This window comes from Pleurodeles waltl, chromosome 2_1 (assembly GCF_031143425.1).
Source record: "Pleurodeles waltl isolate 20211129_DDA chromosome 2_1, aPleWal1.hap1.20221129, whole genome shotgun sequence".
Taxonomy (NCBI): Eukaryota; Metazoa; Chordata; class Amphibia; order Caudata; family Salamandridae; genus Pleurodeles; species Pleurodeles waltl.
Genome location: NC_090438.1, coordinates 460,977,175 through 460,995,656, shown reverse-complemented (window position 1 = coordinate 460,995,656; position 18,482 = coordinate 460,977,175). Strand labels below are relative to the sequence as shown.

The window sequence follows — 18,482 nt, the reverse complement described above, 5'->3', positions numbered from 1 at the left end:
CATACTGCTGTGAAGGAAATGTTGTAAAGCGCCGACAGCCTATGAAAAGCTGTATTTTGTAATCATTTTCAGTTTTGAAGTGGCTGCAGCAACTTAGGAAACTGGAAAGTCAAATCTTAAGCAAAATGATTAATTTGAATATATGATGGTTGTTCCATGTCAAAAGGGCGCCTGTCTGAACTCCCCCTCCCCATACAGTGGGGGCCTTTTTTGTCATGTCTAATTGACAGGACTATCCTGTGGTTACCTCTGTGAACGTGGATGGGCCACTATTCAACATTTCTGTGTCTTTGCTACCCTGCACAATAAGTGATCCTGGTGGTTTAAATCTTTATTGTCTTCTAGATTTTTGGGATCACTTAATCTGTGCACATCTCTAGCACTGCCTTCCTAAAGCACCTGCATTATTCACCATGTCATGTACCTATATACATGTTATGGGCCACTGTGAGTAAAATAAGGATACAATATGTGTAGTACTTATTGGAAAATTCCACCACGATAGGCCATGTTTTATTTTCTTAGAAATTAGAAAACTATTGAAAGCACAAAATCCACCACAAAGTAAAACCACATTTACCCTCCCTTGCTAAGCAGCTGGGCCTATTCTTTCCTGGGTGGATGAGAATTGGAAGTTCAGACCATCCCGCCCTCTCAAACTAACAAAATCTGAATCAATTTCTGGTGACGGGGCAACAAAGGACTGCACTGCTTCCTTTGTTGCAAGTGATGGGTAGGCGAAACCCATATTTACTTGCGATGGACCCATCAGTGTGGGAGACCTGGACACTAATGTAAGGGTGCGAAGGGGGTTTTTGTTTTGTGCTTTCTCCTAGGAAGAAAAATAGTCGATCTCAGGCAATATTTTGTTAGTGAATGACTTTAAAATTAGTTTTAAATGCCTAAAGTTCCCATCTAAGCTCAGAAATTTCCACAGTGACCCCTAGAAACTCAAAACATACACACTTTGTGTTCCTAACTCATACCTTCCACAACATCAACAGTTCAATGTACTTTAGTGTAAACAAAACATCACGTTTCGCAGGATATTTAGGAAGAAACCGGCCAAAGTTCTTCTGGGGATTGTTAAGATTCATAATGCTTAATAACGTGCAGATTGCCAGTATGCCCTCAGGTAAATATGAAAAAACAACATTTAAGTTTATGGGAGGACTTTCAAACTGCATTTCCTTTTCAGCTCAACTCTTAACAAAGACAGCAAAGCATCAAGAGCACAGCACTATCTCACTCATGAGATGAAAATAGAGTACATACGCAAATGTAAGATGAAAAGGACACTCCCAAGAGAACTCTCCCATGATAATGGTGCTACGCAGAAGCTAGGTATGTAAATGTGACATGGCTTGTAATGTACCCCCCACCTGTTTTGCTGTCCTTTACAACTCTACCACACAATTCAAATAAATCAATGTACTCATCATGTTGGCTCATTTGGCTTTTCAATAACATCCCATTCCTAATCATATTTGAACTTGCACCTCTAAGGATACACATTTGCCCAATGTTGGGGGATTATCTGGTGTAACACAATCCTGACCAAATATACCGAACAAGAGGACGTGTAATTAAATTTGGACTTAAACCACAAATACAATATCAACCTGTATCAGTTTACTAGCATATATCATTAGAGTTTATAAACAGAAAATTCCTCTTTTTCTATATTTCGCATCTTTCTCTGCTATTCGAGCAGTGACAATAACATCTCTACATATACTACTGTTGAGTGAGGATAAGAATCAATGCATGGAAAATATTTCTAATTAAATGTGGGCATTTAGTCTGATGCTCCATGATGTAACGGTCCTTTGATTCTTTTTATAATCATTTCAAACTGCAGGTATGTGTTGTAAACCTAAATATTATGCATATCGCAAAAAGCGCATAAAAGCTGTGATTCAGTTGCTACAAACAATAAATCCTAGCACCCATAGTTTTTGGGCCCCTGCCACAGTTGCCAAACACCAAGGTTGCATTAGTCTTGATTCCACCTCAAGCTTCTTTCATCCATCAGCCTATACTTTCAATCTATTTATCTCACTCGAGCTAGTTCTTTATCATCCCTGCTCTGAACACTTGTCCCCTGTTTTCCTATTTGTGTTTCTGTCATTCTCCTCTTACTACTTTCAGCTTTTTCTGCCTTTTTCTCTCAAGCTCAGGAAAAATCCAAAGGTGAAGATAAAGGGCCTGATTTAGAGTTTGGTGGAGGGGTTCCTCTGTCAAAAATGTGACGGATATTCCATTCGCCATTTCACGATCCCCATAGGGTAGAATGGAATCGTAATACAGCAGATGGGATATCCGCCACATTTGAGACAGAGTATTCCCCTCTGTTGAAGTCTAAATCAGACCCAAAGTCTGGATCCAAGAAATGAGTGCCGGTGCCCACGAGCTGCAACAAGTGATACAAATTAAGCTTCTGGGCATAAGGGTAGGATAATGATACACATTCGAGATTGAAACCTATTTCATTAACTCTTCTGTTTATGTCTGATGCACAATACACATTGCTACCATTACACATGCACTGTGGTAGTAAAATTATGAAATTCTGTTTTATATTTATTATAGTACGTTTTCTGTGCATAACATCCCGGTTATACCAACACCTTATAAACAGTAGATAGATTGGTGCACTTCCCAAAACATACAGAACCATTTATGATCTGTTTAGGTGTAAGATGTGCATTTCTAAACGTCTGTGAAGACTCTCAGAGTAATTCATTTGTGGGTGTTCACATAATTTGCATTGACTTTGCTTTGTTACACCCACTTTTGCCATTTGTGTATGAAATTAAATGCACATAATGTGTGAATGAATTGCATGCACACAAGTAAACCCCATTCAAGACCATGTTACACACTACTACTATTTTCAGAGAATTGTACCAATGAGCTTTACCTAATTTTAGTAACTTGTTGCTACCACCTTTGCATATGTGGTGAAGTTACCATCAAATTAAGGGCCTCATTTACAAGGCCTGTGACGCAGGGTAGCCACGCCCTGCGCCACAGGCAAAGGGCAGAAATGGCCATGTCTACAATATACTGCACATTTCTCTCCTCTCCCCCTTCGCTGGGGCACAAATTGCAGCCTAACTCCAACGTAGGCACCCTTGCACCATGGTGCAAGGATGCCAGCGTTGTGGGGGATGATTGTTTTTGTGCAGGAAGGGACAACTTTTTGCACAAAAACAATTGCAAGGAAAAGAACAGGGAGAAATAAAGATATTTCTTTCTGTTGCGTCATTTTTATGCCACCCCTGAGGTGGCGTTAGAATTTTATGCATTCCCAGACTTGTGAATCTGGGAATGCATCAGATTCCCTTGGGTTTCATGGGTGTTGCACAGGAATGCCTCAAACATCACTCATGGAACACCTTTTTCACACAGTGTCATGCGTTAAAAGGGTCCATATTTACAAGGCCATGAAAAGCCACACAAGGTGGCTTTGCATGGTCTTGTAAATATGGGCTAGCACACTACGGTGTAAAAAAAATGATGCTCAAGTGGCACAGTGTATCGGTAGACCCTAAATATCCTCTCCTCATAGTTCACTCTTTCAGAAGCAGGTCAGAATACAGGTTGCAGTGACCAATAACATTATGGAGTTCCTCATCTTACATGTGAAACTGCTTAGCTAGTGTACGTCAAATAGGATTTTAGTTTTATTTAATCTGACATTGTGCTCAAATATGTGATAGTCCAAGCATCGGACATGAGAAAAACAAAATAGCAATAGTGTGCTCTAGAAGATAATACCACATATTCTATAGTACACGCACCCGCATCTCTATAGGAAACAACAGACCTGATTACTAAAAATATATTGCTACGTGTACCTAGATACAAGAGTATGTAACAGCACATGCATGTAGATATGCTTAAGGCTCTTTGTTACAAAGCATCCCTTAATATAAGGCTCCAAAGTCAACACCATCAACTCTGTCACAATTGCATCATACTAATTTGTCTCTCTCTCTCACTCTCTCTACAACATGCTAATTAGATTACAATGCACCCATGGTAATGCTGATGTTTCCTTATGACGTAGGTACACTCATTTCTCTCTCTCTCTCTCTCTCTCTCTCTCCAACATGCTAATTAGACTACAATGCACCCATGGTAATGCTGATGTTTCCTTATGACATAGGTGCACTTGGAACAGGACAGAAATCACACCTCTATGACTAGAATGACCAAATTAATAACCATGTCACTATATGATTCAGACATATTTATCTGACGGCATGAGGCATAAGACAACCGTTTCAAAGTAAGCATTATTCATGTCTCTACTAATAGAGCATATTTTTCTTAAAAGGAGAAAAAAATAAAAGACTTATTCAAAAGAGTTTAGGACAAGAAACAGAAAAATAAAATATCAGGACAGAAAGAAAACACACATTTACCACCAGAACTACCTCCTCTGTGGCATAAAAGGGCTAAGTGCATTAGTAATCTTTCAAAAAATGTTTTCCCAAGATTATTCAATCAAAATATCTGTTTGATAAAATCAACTTTTTTAACAGTTAAGACTGAGAATGGCATCTTTGTTTGACTTTTCGAAGTGTACCAACTGAGCAGGTAGCAGACCAGCAGCGCAACCACTTTGAGAGTGGGAACAAGCTGACGTGTTACACATTCTCCCCGATAATGCTCTCCAGCCAAGTAAGTGATGCTCTTCTCTGATATCATTGATTTAGCAAGATGAGAAGTTTGTTGTGGAGTTACCATTTTCAGGGTCTTCTCCTTTCCTTGTCCTTTAATTTCTCTTTAGACAGACCCTACTGCCAAACCATTAAAGACACATCATGCATATGGATGGAGTTTGGAATCGCTCCAGCAGGCAAGTAGGGAGAGCCCTCGCCTGTGCTTTTTTAGCCTATGCCAGTTCACCTGAGATCTTCAGAAACTCGAGAGCCTTGTTGAGGGAGAGTCGGTGTTTCCTCCATAGAAGAACTTGTGTTGGTCATCATGGAGGAGAACAGCTGGTTAGTATTTGGATCCTTCTTACTCACTGAATATATTAGATGAGTGAAGTCATCCCTAGAAGAGAAATACAGCATTTGTCATAAACATTCTGAAGTAATTATTATGTATCAAAGCAGTGTCTCATTACTCGCAATTGAGGCATCTTTCCCTTTTTTGCTTTATTTTATATAAAGCACATCTCGACGAGAATATCAGCACTGTGTACATTTAACAAGGTGAAGATCCACTGCACTGTCACTTTGAAAATTTTTCAATGGGAGTAAATCAAATTAGAAAGAATTAAACGACGATAGGTTCTGCACTTGACAGAAGGTAATGCTGCAAAAGGATGGATAGGTAAGGAATGGAAAACACAGGGAGGTGGGAGAAAAATAGGATAGGTTTGGTGTGGGTGAAGTAAGCAGATGTAAGGCGAGATATAGGCTTGTGAGGTGAATGGGCGGGGAAAACAGAAAACAATGTAAAAAAGTTTTACTGTGCATAGTTTAGGTATGGTTTGAAAAGGAAGATTTTTGGACTTTTTGAAAAAGTAATTAAAGATTCTGAATGTCTTATCCTAACTGGAAGATAATTCATAATTGTAGTCACAGCACTTGAAAAGAATTGTGCGGCTATTTTATCTTTGGTGAATTTCTTGCACTTTAGAATTTGAGCCTGTAGATTTCTCAAGCTCTTAGTGCCAATGGATCGTTTGATGGTTGTGTGAAGGAAATCAGGTTTGTTAAGAAATAGTATTTTATAAGTAATAAGAGTATCACTTTACATTTTATCTTTCATTTTACTTATTTTCAAAACTTGGAACCCAATCGAGATACACAAGAGTAACTTAAATGTAAAGCAATTATTAAAACATTCTAATTATACCCTTATAATGGCAAACCTCCACAATGCAATTTATTTTATGCTATGAATTATTCAATACGAATTTAAGAAGCGTTTCAACAATTTCAAAACTCGGATACAAAACATTTCTTTGGGAGGAAAAAACAATAAATGAAGGGCGTCAGGTGTTGTTCGGGCATGGTATTTGCAAATAGAGGTCTCATAAACATAAGGTGGTACAAAAGCAGGATGGGCCAGATAAAAAGCACATGGTTCAAATCCTGGACACCATTGTTACAAAATATTTCATATATTTACTGATTTGTGCCATTTTGCCGATAAAACTTTTAGGGGCAAAATATTTCAGTGTAGTAATGTCCAGAAACGCCTGACTCCATCTTCCATATTAATTAACTGCATTTTTCTCAAGAGAAAGGAATTAATTAACACTTCAAATATTTCTTTTTTACCACAAAGTTCAACATCCAAGCGTATACTCAAATTAAGAGAGACTTTCTTAAAGTAAGATTTTAGTTGTGCTTCAGATTATGAGCATAAAAAATGCTGGTTTATTTCAAGCAAGCACTGGCCATGTTTACAATTCCCATGACACGACTTTTCTTTTTTCATTTAAAAAATCTCAGTACCCATATGTGTGCAGTACACAATAGTTTAAATTGTATTCTGTCTTTCAAGTAGGAGCCAGTGTAAGACTTGAGTACCAGGGTGTTGTTATCAAACACCGTTTGTTCCAGTAAGATTCTTGCTGCTGGATGTACGACTGCATTGATGACGATCAGATCATTTGACGGCTAATCAGCTATATCATTTTCATAATCAATTTTGGACAGTACTAATAATTGGACAGCTCTGAAGTCATTGAGCTGAACAGAGGGTTTCTGCTTCTTGGTTTAAAACAGGGTTGAGTCCTTTTGTTTAGCATAGACAACTTCGAAAGAGTAGGCATGGGAACATTAGAATTAAGCTAGATTTCCGTATATTTAAACTTGAAGACTGCTACAGGAGAAAAACCCCTTCAAGTGAGCTTAAACAGCCATTCTTTATTTATTTTCACATCTTGTTGATACCTGATTAGGAATTGCCTCGTTTTGTTAGAGTTTAAGTAAATCCGTGGATATCTTAGGTTGACTTTTCTACAGAATGATGTTCATGATGCTAACATCTTGGACAGAAGAGATTTTCAGGTATACTGGGGTCATTAGCAAACTGATGGATGACGACCCCTAGGCCCTCCACAATGCAGCACAGTGGCTCCATACTCATATTAAAGAGTTTTGGAGCTTAAGTCAAACTTGTTTGAACTTCACAATTCAGGGAGGCAGTCTCAAATGTATGTCTTCCAGGCCTGACCAACCATTGTTGATCTATCTGTAGGGAGGGGTGTAAATCAGCTCAGGAGAACACCCTCAAAGCACATGCAATGCTCTAAAATCTGTAAGATGTAGCTGTGATTGTGTTGAAGGCTGCTGAAATGTACAATAGATCCAGTAGATAGGCAGCACCATAATTCAGAACAAAGTGTATGTCCCCGTCGACTTTGAGAGTCGAGTTTTAGCTGCTGCAGCAGTTCCTGAAACCAGATTGATATAGAGCTAGACAATATTGGGCATAAATACTGAGGATAATTAAACATGTGACATGTTACATATCTTAAAGTATTTGTTGTTGCTGATGGCTTTGTCTCACTTGTTTGACGTGAATTTTAATGACACATATCCAGATAGAAAGTATGGTACCTGTCCGCTACTTTCTGTGAATTGTTCTAACTAAGCTTAACTAATGTAAGAGCAGTGTACGACAACTTTCCCTTTGGGGTGATTGAGAAGCCTGGAGATATTGCCATTAGGATATTTGTTGATTTTCAGTAGAAATATATGTCCATAATATCATTTCACTGCCACCTGGTTCACAAAATTTTATATTTTAATGCAAGTTTGTTTAGCATCATGCTTCATTGTGCTTGATAATGAAATACAAATTATGTCAACAACCTGAAACCTGTGTCAGTGCGTCAGACCTTATTTGGTTAATTAACATTAATTTATAAGGGGATGCGTTTGTAGGTCAATGGACCTTTTGGATGCGCTTAGAGTATTTACCATTATGAGACCCCGTACCAACACAAATCAATAACAATAACAATCAATAATATCAACAATCATAAGAGTCAGTAATTTCCACACACCATAAACTCTCGGCTATGTATAACCACACCTTTATTTAAAAGTTAGAATGTTTATTTCCCTGTATTAACAATGCTAAAGTCACGTAACTTAGTCTCAAAGTCAAATGATAAGCATACAGAAACAATACTGGCTTCCCAAATCTCCAAAAGAATCACAGTTTAATCATGGCTTGGACCACTACTCATTCTAAGGTTAAAGTACAAATCAATAGCAAGAATAACTGCACAAAGGAAATGGCATACATTTAGATTCAGCAAAGAAAATACATCAACTGTTATTACATGTAGTGAGCATCATCAGTGAGTACCCTAACTAACCTTCAAATAAGAATAGCATGTTTAGGCTTCATGCAAAACAATTTAGTCACACAAATTTGGAAAAAAATCCAACTATGGCTCTGTCAAAAATAACGGTTGGTACCTAGGGACAAAAGCAAATAAACATAACAATCAATAACATTGTCTTATACCTTGCCTCAGTATGGTTCAGCAAACTGTGACAGTCTTCGTCAATTGGACATACATTCGGTCAGCAAAGCATCATAATTCAGCATTCAAGTTCAGGAAAACAAAGTTTCAGGACGGTTTAAAAAATAAAGGGCAAAAATGGTGAATGGCGTTTCTCCTCCTGGGGCAGTCTGGCTAAGTTAGATTCCCTAAAACTACTTCCCACGTTGCTATTCGTCAAAGAATCATACATTTACGTTTAGTCCAATGAAAGTAGAACCCCAAATCTAAGATTGTACTAGTCCCCTGTTCACATGTCGATGATTGCCTCCTTTTCTCCTGTTCCCGTCATTGGGCTTGTGAGGTAACAAATTCGTATCAGCTTATACTCCAGTCAGTGTATCCATTGTCTGCTCCTGTGAAGGTCGTCTTTACACACACTAAGTTATACAATGTATCCCTAGCTAGCACAGCATTTTCTAGCAAGCAGTTCTCATGGGAAATAATTTCAGCTACTAACATTTGGTCAATGCAATAGAAAATCACCATTTCCAAAGAAATGCACTTTGACATGAGGCTGTGCAACTAAGCCCAAGACCTTACTAATGTAAGGCCTACGATTAATAGAGCATGTACATAATATATGACCATTAATATGACATACTACTACAATAATCCAAACATGAACTCAAAATTTTACATTAATAAGCTGTTAATAAGTACACTTCGTGAATATTGGTGGTCACTCAAGTAGGCACAATTTCAAATGTGTGCATCATTTTTCTACATTAACTCATTTTCTATGCAAATTCAACAGTCAGGATACATGAATAATCATTAGTAAAAAAATCAGAGTTAACAATCCCTCCTCTGACGACTAAATATGTAATCGCATCTACATCTTCCCATAAAATTTTTCTACTTCAGCTAAAATTTGTTATTTCTATCTCTTCTAATTTTTGTTCCCTCTTTGAATTTTCCCTAAACAAATTTCCCTTATCATTTCTTCCCTCCTCTGACCATTCTTCATTTTCTTTAATTTAATCATGCAACACAATCTACATATTCCCCATGCTCCATTTTTGCAAATTACAATAATCAATTTCCCTTGTATTATTTTCAATATTATCCCTTTCCCAATGTTGCTGAGCCAATTTCCCACTGAAGCAAAATTCTTGCCAACTTTCTCCCAAACACCTGGTTCTTTCAGCTCTTTCAAATCAGCACTATCATTAGTCAGATTAGTAAGTAGGCTTCTAATTTCTTTGCTATTATCAGGAATATGCAAGCAGCAATGCTTCGAATTAAGCATTTTGCAAACTCTGCCATGCTTTGCTAAAAGAATGTCTAAAGCAAGGCGGGTCTGAAGAGTCATAGGTCTTACCGCAGCCATTTCTATATGCATTAGGATCATGGCTCCTGAAAAGTTTGTCAACATGTTATCCACAATACTAGAAAATGTTTGAATCTTTATAGAATTCAGAACAATTCCTACTGAAGGAATTATTGATCCAAATATATCTCCCACTACACCAAAAGGAGACTCTCTCTTTTGTTTAATTGATGTAATTCAGTCATTTAGGTAATCTTTGCAACTCCTCCAATTGGAATATCTTTGGGAAAACTATCCCCAAGTAACATGGGCCATACCATCCTTTGGGAATACAGTAATAAGCATTTGAACCACAGATGTAATAAATTCCAAGAATCGCTGGATCCTGTCCTTTCACCATAAATGTCCTTTTACTCTGAAACAAAAACACATGTCTACATTCACTCATTCCCACAAACAAAGTATCAGTATTAGAATTAGGCCTATATACACAAACTTCCCTAAGTGTTGTGCATCTAAAGCTAACCACCCTTGTGTTTTTATCTCAGTATTTGCGTAATCTTTTTTAAAAGTCCTTTTTATCTAAACCCTTTTCTAACTTCTTCTTTAATGCCTTGCTCCTGTCTGTCTGATCTAAAAAGCTCTTTTCTAATGGTGTAAGCAAGCGTGGATCTACTCCTGGTTATAGAATCTTGTTAGTAACAGACTACAACTTATCCCATCAGTGAGGGGTAAACTATGATAGGTAACTCTTTCTTCGGCTGATGAAGAAATCTGCCAGCAAACATAACAATCTCCCACATCCATTGTCTCAACATACTCACTCAATAAGCGATAAAAAACATTATAAGAAAGTTCTACTTGTGCATTGTCTATGTGCAGATACTTCTCATCTAACCTAAACTTCTCTATTTCTGTTATTGCGGTAGTTGTCTCTAAAGCTGACGTATGGTTGGCTTTACTCTTGTCAATAACAGTCATTCCCACAATCAATATCAAGCACAATACCAAACACACAATCGCCAAACCAATACTCATGTATTTACAGCACCTATTCTTCCTACCCAGCTGGCTAATGTTACTCATGATCTGTAAAGAATCAGAAAGTAGAAGAAAAAAATCTTCAAATCTTTCAGCAGTTATTTACAGCTTTCAGTCTCACTTCCAGGATCCATTGTCAAAATCGGTTTAGCAGCTTGTCAAATCAGGTTTTCTTGTCAAATCGCGGCCCATATTTATACTTTTTTAGTGCCGCATTTGCGCCGCTTTTTGATGCAAAAACGGCACAAACTTACAATTGTGGCCCATATTTATACTTTTTGACGCTAAACTGCGCTAACGCAGTTTAGCGTCAAAAAGTTTTGCGCCGTCTAACGCCATTCTGAAGCGCCATGCGGGCGCCGTATTTATGGAATGGCGTTAGACGGCGCAATCAGACCGGCGCTGCCTGGTTTGCGTGGGAAAAAACCACGTAGACCAGACAGCGCCGGCGTAGGGGGAAAATGGCGCATGGGCGTCTTAAAATGGGGCAAGTCAGGTTACGTCGAAAAAATCGTCTTAACCCGACTTGCGCCATTTATTTTCGACGCCCATCCCCCATCAACATGACTCCTATCATTGTAAAGATAGGAGTCATGCCCCCTTGCCCAATGGCCATGCCCAGGGGACTTCTGTCCCCTGGGCATGGTCATTGGGCATAGTGGCATGTAGGGGGGCACAAATCAGGCCCCCCTATGCCACAAAAAATTATTAAAATAAAAAAAAAAAATACTTACCTGAACTTACCTGGGGTGGGTCCCTCCAGCCTTGGGTGTCCTCCTGGGGTGGGCAAGGGTGGCAGGGGGGGTCCCTGGGGGCAGGGGAGGGCACTCTGGGCTCATTTTGAGCCCACTTGTCCCTTAACGCCATGCCTGACCCAGGCGTTAAAAAGCGGCGCAAATGCGCCGTTTTTAGCAACGCCCACTCCCGGGCGTCTCTTTTGCCCGGGAGTATAAATACCACGTAAAGGCCTGGGAGTCATTTTTTAGACGGGAACGCCTCCCTTGCATATCATTAACGCAAGGAAGGGGTTCACGCTAAAAAATGACGCACATTCCGGGAACTTTGGCGCTATTCGCCTCTAACGCCATAGTATAAATATGGCGTTAGTTTGCGTTAGTTTTGCGTCGAAATTGCGTCAAAAAAAACGACGCAATTTCGGCGCAAACGGAGTATAAATATGCCCCTGTATTTTTTATAGTTTGCGCCGTTTTTGCGTCAAAAAGCGGCGCTAATGCAGCGCTAAAAAAGTATAAATATGGGCCCAAGTTTTCAAAAGTCTTTTCAAGTTACCTTCAACGGTCTCTTTTTCTTCTTTGTACTTTCCTCAGCTTGTAATTTCAACAGTTCAGTTCATTGATTTCCTTCAAGTACCAAAATATTGATCTGAAATATCTCCAGAAAACAAACAGACAAAAATTCTCTTTGCCATTCACTTGTTGTTTCATACGCTCATTCAGGACCAGCGTATCTTCGACTTGCTATTTTCTTTCTTTTCAACTTTCGATCTCCATTCAACTCTTCTTCACTCAGGACTTCTCTTCTTGTCGTATCTACTTCCTCCTCAGTTGTTGTTACTGCAACTGCTTCCTTTCTCTTTGCTTGTTACTTTGACCACTTATCTCCTTTCAGTGTACCCTTTGTCAATGCTCTTTTAAGTGTTGAACTTGAAACTTCATCTTGTTCTTCAGGATTTTCTCTTGACGGACCTGCGACTGATTCAGGAGAAGTCAGACCACATTGGCTTTGATCCGCCTCAACTCCTTTACCCTTGGGGTCTAGCATTTGCTCTGTTTGTCTCTTAAAATTGTCTACTTCCGGGAGAACTCTCCTGCTGCCCCAATTGAGATTGGCTCACTGTCACTCTCCTGTAGGTCTTCTCTTTCGTCTCTCACAGGAGTGACTGAACCCTTCTCAATGTGCTCAGATCCAGTCTCCTTCTTCTCTTTTTGGTCGTTGTTGGTACTCTCAACAGCTCCTCTTCATTGTCCAAAGGACATGTCACTTTTCTTGTATGAGTTTGGAACTCCAGCGCACTTCACAGCAGTGGTAGTGATCAGCACCATCTGGAAAGGGCCTTTCCACAGAGGCTCCAAACACTACTTCCTCACATGTTTTCTGATCACAACCCATTCACCTGCTCTCAGGTTGTGTCCTTGATCTTGAGACGGATGCAGTGCGGTAGCTTCCACATGATGAGAGAAAAAGCGAACCACATCAGCCAGACCTTTGCAGCAGTCCAACACCATTTCATCTGTCATGTTCACAAGAGCATTGGCAGGAACCGCTGGCAACCTCATCGCTCTGCCCATGAGGATCTCATGTGTTGACAGTCATGTTTTCCTGCCGGGTGTGTTTCTCATTGTCATTAGAACTAACGGCAGTGCGTCGGTCCATTTCATATTCGTGGACACACACATCTTTGCCATTTTTGTTTTAATAAAGTATTTTTATTTGGCTTTCAATAGGTGCATAGCATATCCAAGTAGACATTACATAGCAGTATCTCTGCAAAGCACCAGAACTAAGAAAATGTAACAAACAAACCCTTCCCTCCCCCTCAAACCATCCCCAGACACATAAACCCAGTGGCACTTCGAGCAATCCCCAGTTCCATATCTCCTCTACCTCCAGTATATCCCGGAGGCCTTTCAGCATTCGATAGTATATGCCTTCCCATTAGCCCATGAGTCAATACTCAACAAGCGGCTACACATCTAAGGAGTAGTATGTCATCCAGTCTCCCAATATCTTCTTGAATGTCCATGGGCATCCTCTGTTTATATAGGTCACCTTCTCCCCCATCATGAACCCATCCATTCCTCCCCTCCACATATCCACTGAGTGGCATTTCTCGGAGCCCCAGAGGTGGGCAATATCTCTCTTTGCCACCATCAGTCCAAGTCCACAAATCGGGTCAAATCGACATCGTTGGGTATTCCCAAAAGGATAAATTTGGGGTCTGGGGGATCTGCGCCGATATCACCCCCTCCATCCCTCCTAATATCCTATTCCAGTACTCTTGGATCAAAGGGCATACCCAGAGTGTATGTAAGAAGGATCCAATATTGCCTCAGCATCTAATACATTTTGGATGCTGTGCTCTTCCCATCATATGCAAACGTTGTCTATCATAGTATACTCTGTGAAGAATTTTGAATTGAATTAGTCTAAGTCTTGACCAGATAGCCACCTCTCTGAGAAACATCAGCGCCGCCTCCCAATCTATACCCTCTAGTTCCCCTAGCTCAGCCTCCCACCCCCTACGCAGTTTTATAAGTATATTTGGCATATTATTATTGATAGTTGCTAGTGCGCCTGGTCCTTAGTAAGTAAACTTACAAGGGGATGCGTATAGGCTGATGAAACATTTGGATCGCATGGAGTATCCTAGCTATGTAGTAATCGATGAACATCAATTAACAATGTAATCAATCAATAGCCACTAAGAGAATCATTAAGCATGAGACAATTGTATCTACATTTCATGAATAACCACAACTCAATTATATGTTTTATCAATTGTATTTCCCTATTAGTTACAATATTAAGTCATCAGGTTAGATCAAACTTTCTTCAATCAGCTCAGAATTAGTTCAATAATCACCACCAATAACATAATCTAATCAGAACTTGAGAGAACATATACTCTAATGCCTCAGCATAAGCTATCAAAGATGAATATATCGGCATTAATAGCAGAGTTCAGCAATCAGTCTGTCAATCATTTGTCACTGTCAGTGTCTCCCAAAGAATCCTACCTAACCCAAATTAGCATTTTGCATGTGGGACTTCATGTGAAAACAATTTAGAATCATGAATTTGGAAAACATCTAACTAAGAGAAAACTATTAAACAGCGCAGTTGGTACCTAGAAAGTAAGGCACAAAAGTTAATCAGTCACATTGTCATAGCTACCTATCCACGAAATGGATCAGCAACAAAGTCAGTCTTCATCTTCAGGTCATCAATTGATCAGCAATGCTTCAGGCTCTCAAGAGCATAAACCCAATGACAGAATCTCGAATTGCATCTTCTGACATCATCAATTCTCTCCTCGCATCTGAAGTTTAGCCCCTTGTCATGACTTTTTATTAGAGTTTTTCAGTCCATCCCCCTAATTCCTAATTGGTGAGTCAATCGGCAGTTATGACTCTAACCTATAATATTAATTTTACAAATCTATGAATTCTAATATTTCGCCATCCCCAATTCGTTGATTGGTTTGCTGTACGATGTTCTCATCATCCAGCTCATCAGGTATCGAAAATGTTGCATCTTCTTCTCCAGTCAGTGCTTCTATTGTTCGAGTCCCGGGAAAGTACATCGAGTCTGTCTTACACCAAACTTGTTACATATCCTAATCCCTCATCTCCTGTTCGTCGGTGCATTGCAGAAAATTCTAGCTAAGCAGATTTTATTAACGTATGCAGTTCAGGGACAGTTCAACGCACCAGCTTGTCAGCAGTGTGCTAGAAATTCAGCTTCTGTATGAGGCCTGGAAAACTAGGCTACAACTTCTGCTAAGTTAACTCTAGAATATAATACAAAGCATAGGTTATACATCTTAATATGACATACTACTACATTATTATTATACATTTTCATTACTTCACACATTTTTAGTCCTTTTAGTACAAGTTCGTATAAGTGGCTGCCATTCCCCGTCATCACATTTTCAAACGTGCACATACATTTTTCTCTAGTATTAATTTCTCTATGAACTTTTATAAACCATAACATATAAGCATTTATTAATAATTTCTAATTATCATATCTGCTTCAACATAGTCTTATACGTCAGGGTCATTGCTTTAGTGACTAAGCCTTCCATTAGTAATCTACCTTCCAGAGGGCTATAGTCAGGTATTCCTTCTCCCGGGAGACCCTCTGCCCTCCATGCATGTCGCAAGCGTGCGTAATGGAAAAACTGTGTCTTGCCAAGCTCATACCAAAGAGATGTAAAAGGCATAATATCCCCCCTTCCATCACATCCCTTACCTTTGAGATACCAATATGGTCACAGCACTCAAAACCTGTCAACGTCCCAATTTCTGACAGCCAGCCTCCCTCCCAAAGAGGGGTCTTCCTGGTGGGGCGACGGTGCCATCCCGACAGCTTAGTGGCTCTAGTCCAAGCCTTTAAGGCCACCCGAGTGGGCGACAAAAGGTGTCTAATCCCCTCTGCCCCATATAAGTAATGTTTACATGATTTCCTTTCCCACTGCAATCTCTCTAGGCGGTAGGCAGGATTATCTCCCGGTAAAAATAGCCAGTCATTTACATTAACCAAGTGCGCTGCCCAGTAGTACGCCTCTTGATCCGGAAGAGACAATCCCCCGCATAGTGATTGCGCTTTAGCATCTTGAGGGCTATTCTTGGGTGTTTCTCCTCCCACAAAAAGAGCTGCACGTCTCGATCTATGGTCGTGAAGAGACCCGGGGGGATCTGGTAGTATGTGTTTTGCAAAACATAAAGAAACCTTGGTAGAGGGATCATCTCAACCATAGCCACCCGCCCAATCAGCTTGAGAAGCAGAGTTCTCCATCTTTCCAAATCAGCCCGGCATTCTCTCATTCCCCTCCCCAGGTTATTAGCATGACAAATTTCCACCTTATTTGTCATATAGATACCAAGTTATTTGAATCCTTCAGTAGTGCTTTGCAGGTGTACTGGGGGAGTACTATGGGGGTTATTCTAACTTTGGAGGAGTGTTAATCCATCCCAAAGTGACGGTAAAGTGACGGATATACCACCAGCCGTATTACGAGTTCCATAGGATATAATGGACTCGTAATACGGCTGGTGGTAAATCCGTCACTTTTCCGTCACTTTTGGGACGGATTAACACCTCCTCCAAAGTTAGAATAACCCCCTATGTCCTCTTGCGGAGCATATAGTATTGTTTTATCCCAGTTAATTCGATACCGAGTGTCTCCCATATTCTTCAAGCAAATGAAAGAGTATAGGTAGGGATATCACTGGGTGCGCAACATATGAGTATGTCGTCCACATACAGAGAAATACATTCTTCTTCATTTTCCTCCTCCTTTAGCCTGAAACCCTGTAATCCCGGACAGGCACGGATCCTACACGCTAAGGACTCCAGAATGAGGGCAAACAATAAGGGGGACAGGGGACATCCCTTCCTAGTACCCCACATGATGGTGAATTCAGAAGATAGGACCCCATTTACTCTTACTGCCGCCACTGGGCTACAGTAGAGCAGTTGCACCCATTCCCTGAATCGGGGAGGGCAAATCCAAATCGTGCCAGTGCGGCTTCCAGGAAAGGCCAATGCACCGCATCAAATGCTTTCTCAGCATCAAGTGCCAAAAATAAATGTGGGTCTTGGCGATCCAGTATGGTCGTCAACCAAATATGCGCTCGTCTCAGATTATGGGGGTCATTCTGACCCTGGCGGTCATGGACCGCCAGGGCCAACGACCACGGGAGCACCGCCAACAGGCTGGCGGTGCTCCCATGGGCATTCTGACCGTGGCGGTACAGCCGCATGGGGATTCCGACCCCCTTACCGCCAGCCTGGTTCTGGCGGTTTTGACCGCCAGAACCTGGCTGGCGGTAACGGGTGTCATGGGGCCCCTAACAGGGCCCCACCAAGATTTTCAGTGTCTGCCAAGCAGACACTGAAAATCGCGACGGGTGCAACTGCACCCGTCGTACCCCTTCCACTCCGCCGGCTCCATTCGGAGCCGGCATCCTCATGGAAGGGGGTTTCCCGCTGGGCTGGCGGGCGGCCTTCTGGCGGTCGCCCGCCAGCCCAGCGGGAAACTCAGAATTACCACGGCGGTCTTTTGACCGCGCAGCGGTATTCTGCCGGCGGGACTTTGGCGGGCGGCCTCCGCCGCCCGTCAAAGTCAGAATGACCCCCTATGTCTTGTGGAGCGTCTGGCATAAAGCCAGTCTGGTCCATATGAACTAGCGGGGAAATAAGTCCATGAAGGAGGGTTGCCAATATCGTGACCAGGACTTTCACCTCCACATTCAAGAGAGAGATCGGTCTATAGGATGCACACGACCACTTGGGTCTCCCTTCTTTATGTATAACGACTATTTCAGCCCTTCTTAAATCAGGGGGGAGAGCTCCTTCTCCTCGGGCCTCCAGAAACATACTTAAAAGATGAGAGGCTAGGAAATTGCATAAGTTCTTGAATAGCTCCGCTCCACTAGGACCTGTGACTTTGCCCGGTCGGAGCCACGTCAAGGCGGCTGTGACCTCTTCTAAAGTAATATCTCCCTCTAGATCTTCCTGTATCTCTGCGTCCAAGATGGAAACATCTATACTGCTTAAATACTCAGTAATGCGGTCAACATTTTCTAGTGGCCTTGCCCTATAGAAATCACTGTAGTAGTAGGCGAAGGTCTCTGCAATATCTTTATCCGAGGACACCCTAGCCCCCTCCTGGGTATCTACCTCCTGTATCCACCTCGCTTCCTTCTCCTTTCTTCTCAGCCAAGCAAGGAGTTTCCCGGCCTTGTCCCCATCTCATAAAGCCTATGTTGGATGGCCTGCAACTGACTCTTAGCCTCTTTCTCTACAGTTTCCCGGTATTCAGCTCTCACCAATTCCAGTTGACGGAGTGCTGAGAGTGTCAACGTT

General features: G+C 41.0%; 1 protein-coding gene across 1 annotated transcript in view; it reads right to left on the bottom strand.

The window, feature by feature from the left end:
• Positions 1-4,244: 4,244 nt before the first annotated feature.
• Positions 4,245-18,482, bottom strand: part of DRP2 (dystrophin related protein 2) — a 633,012-nt gene continuing 618,774 nt past the window's right edge. The window contains exon 23 of the mRNA XM_069213379.1: positions 4,245-5,070. Coding sequence (XP_069069480.1) covers positions 5,051-5,070 — 20 coding nt within the window. The 3' untranslated portion in view covers positions 4,245-5,050. The remainder of the gene's footprint in view (positions 5,071-18,482) is intronic.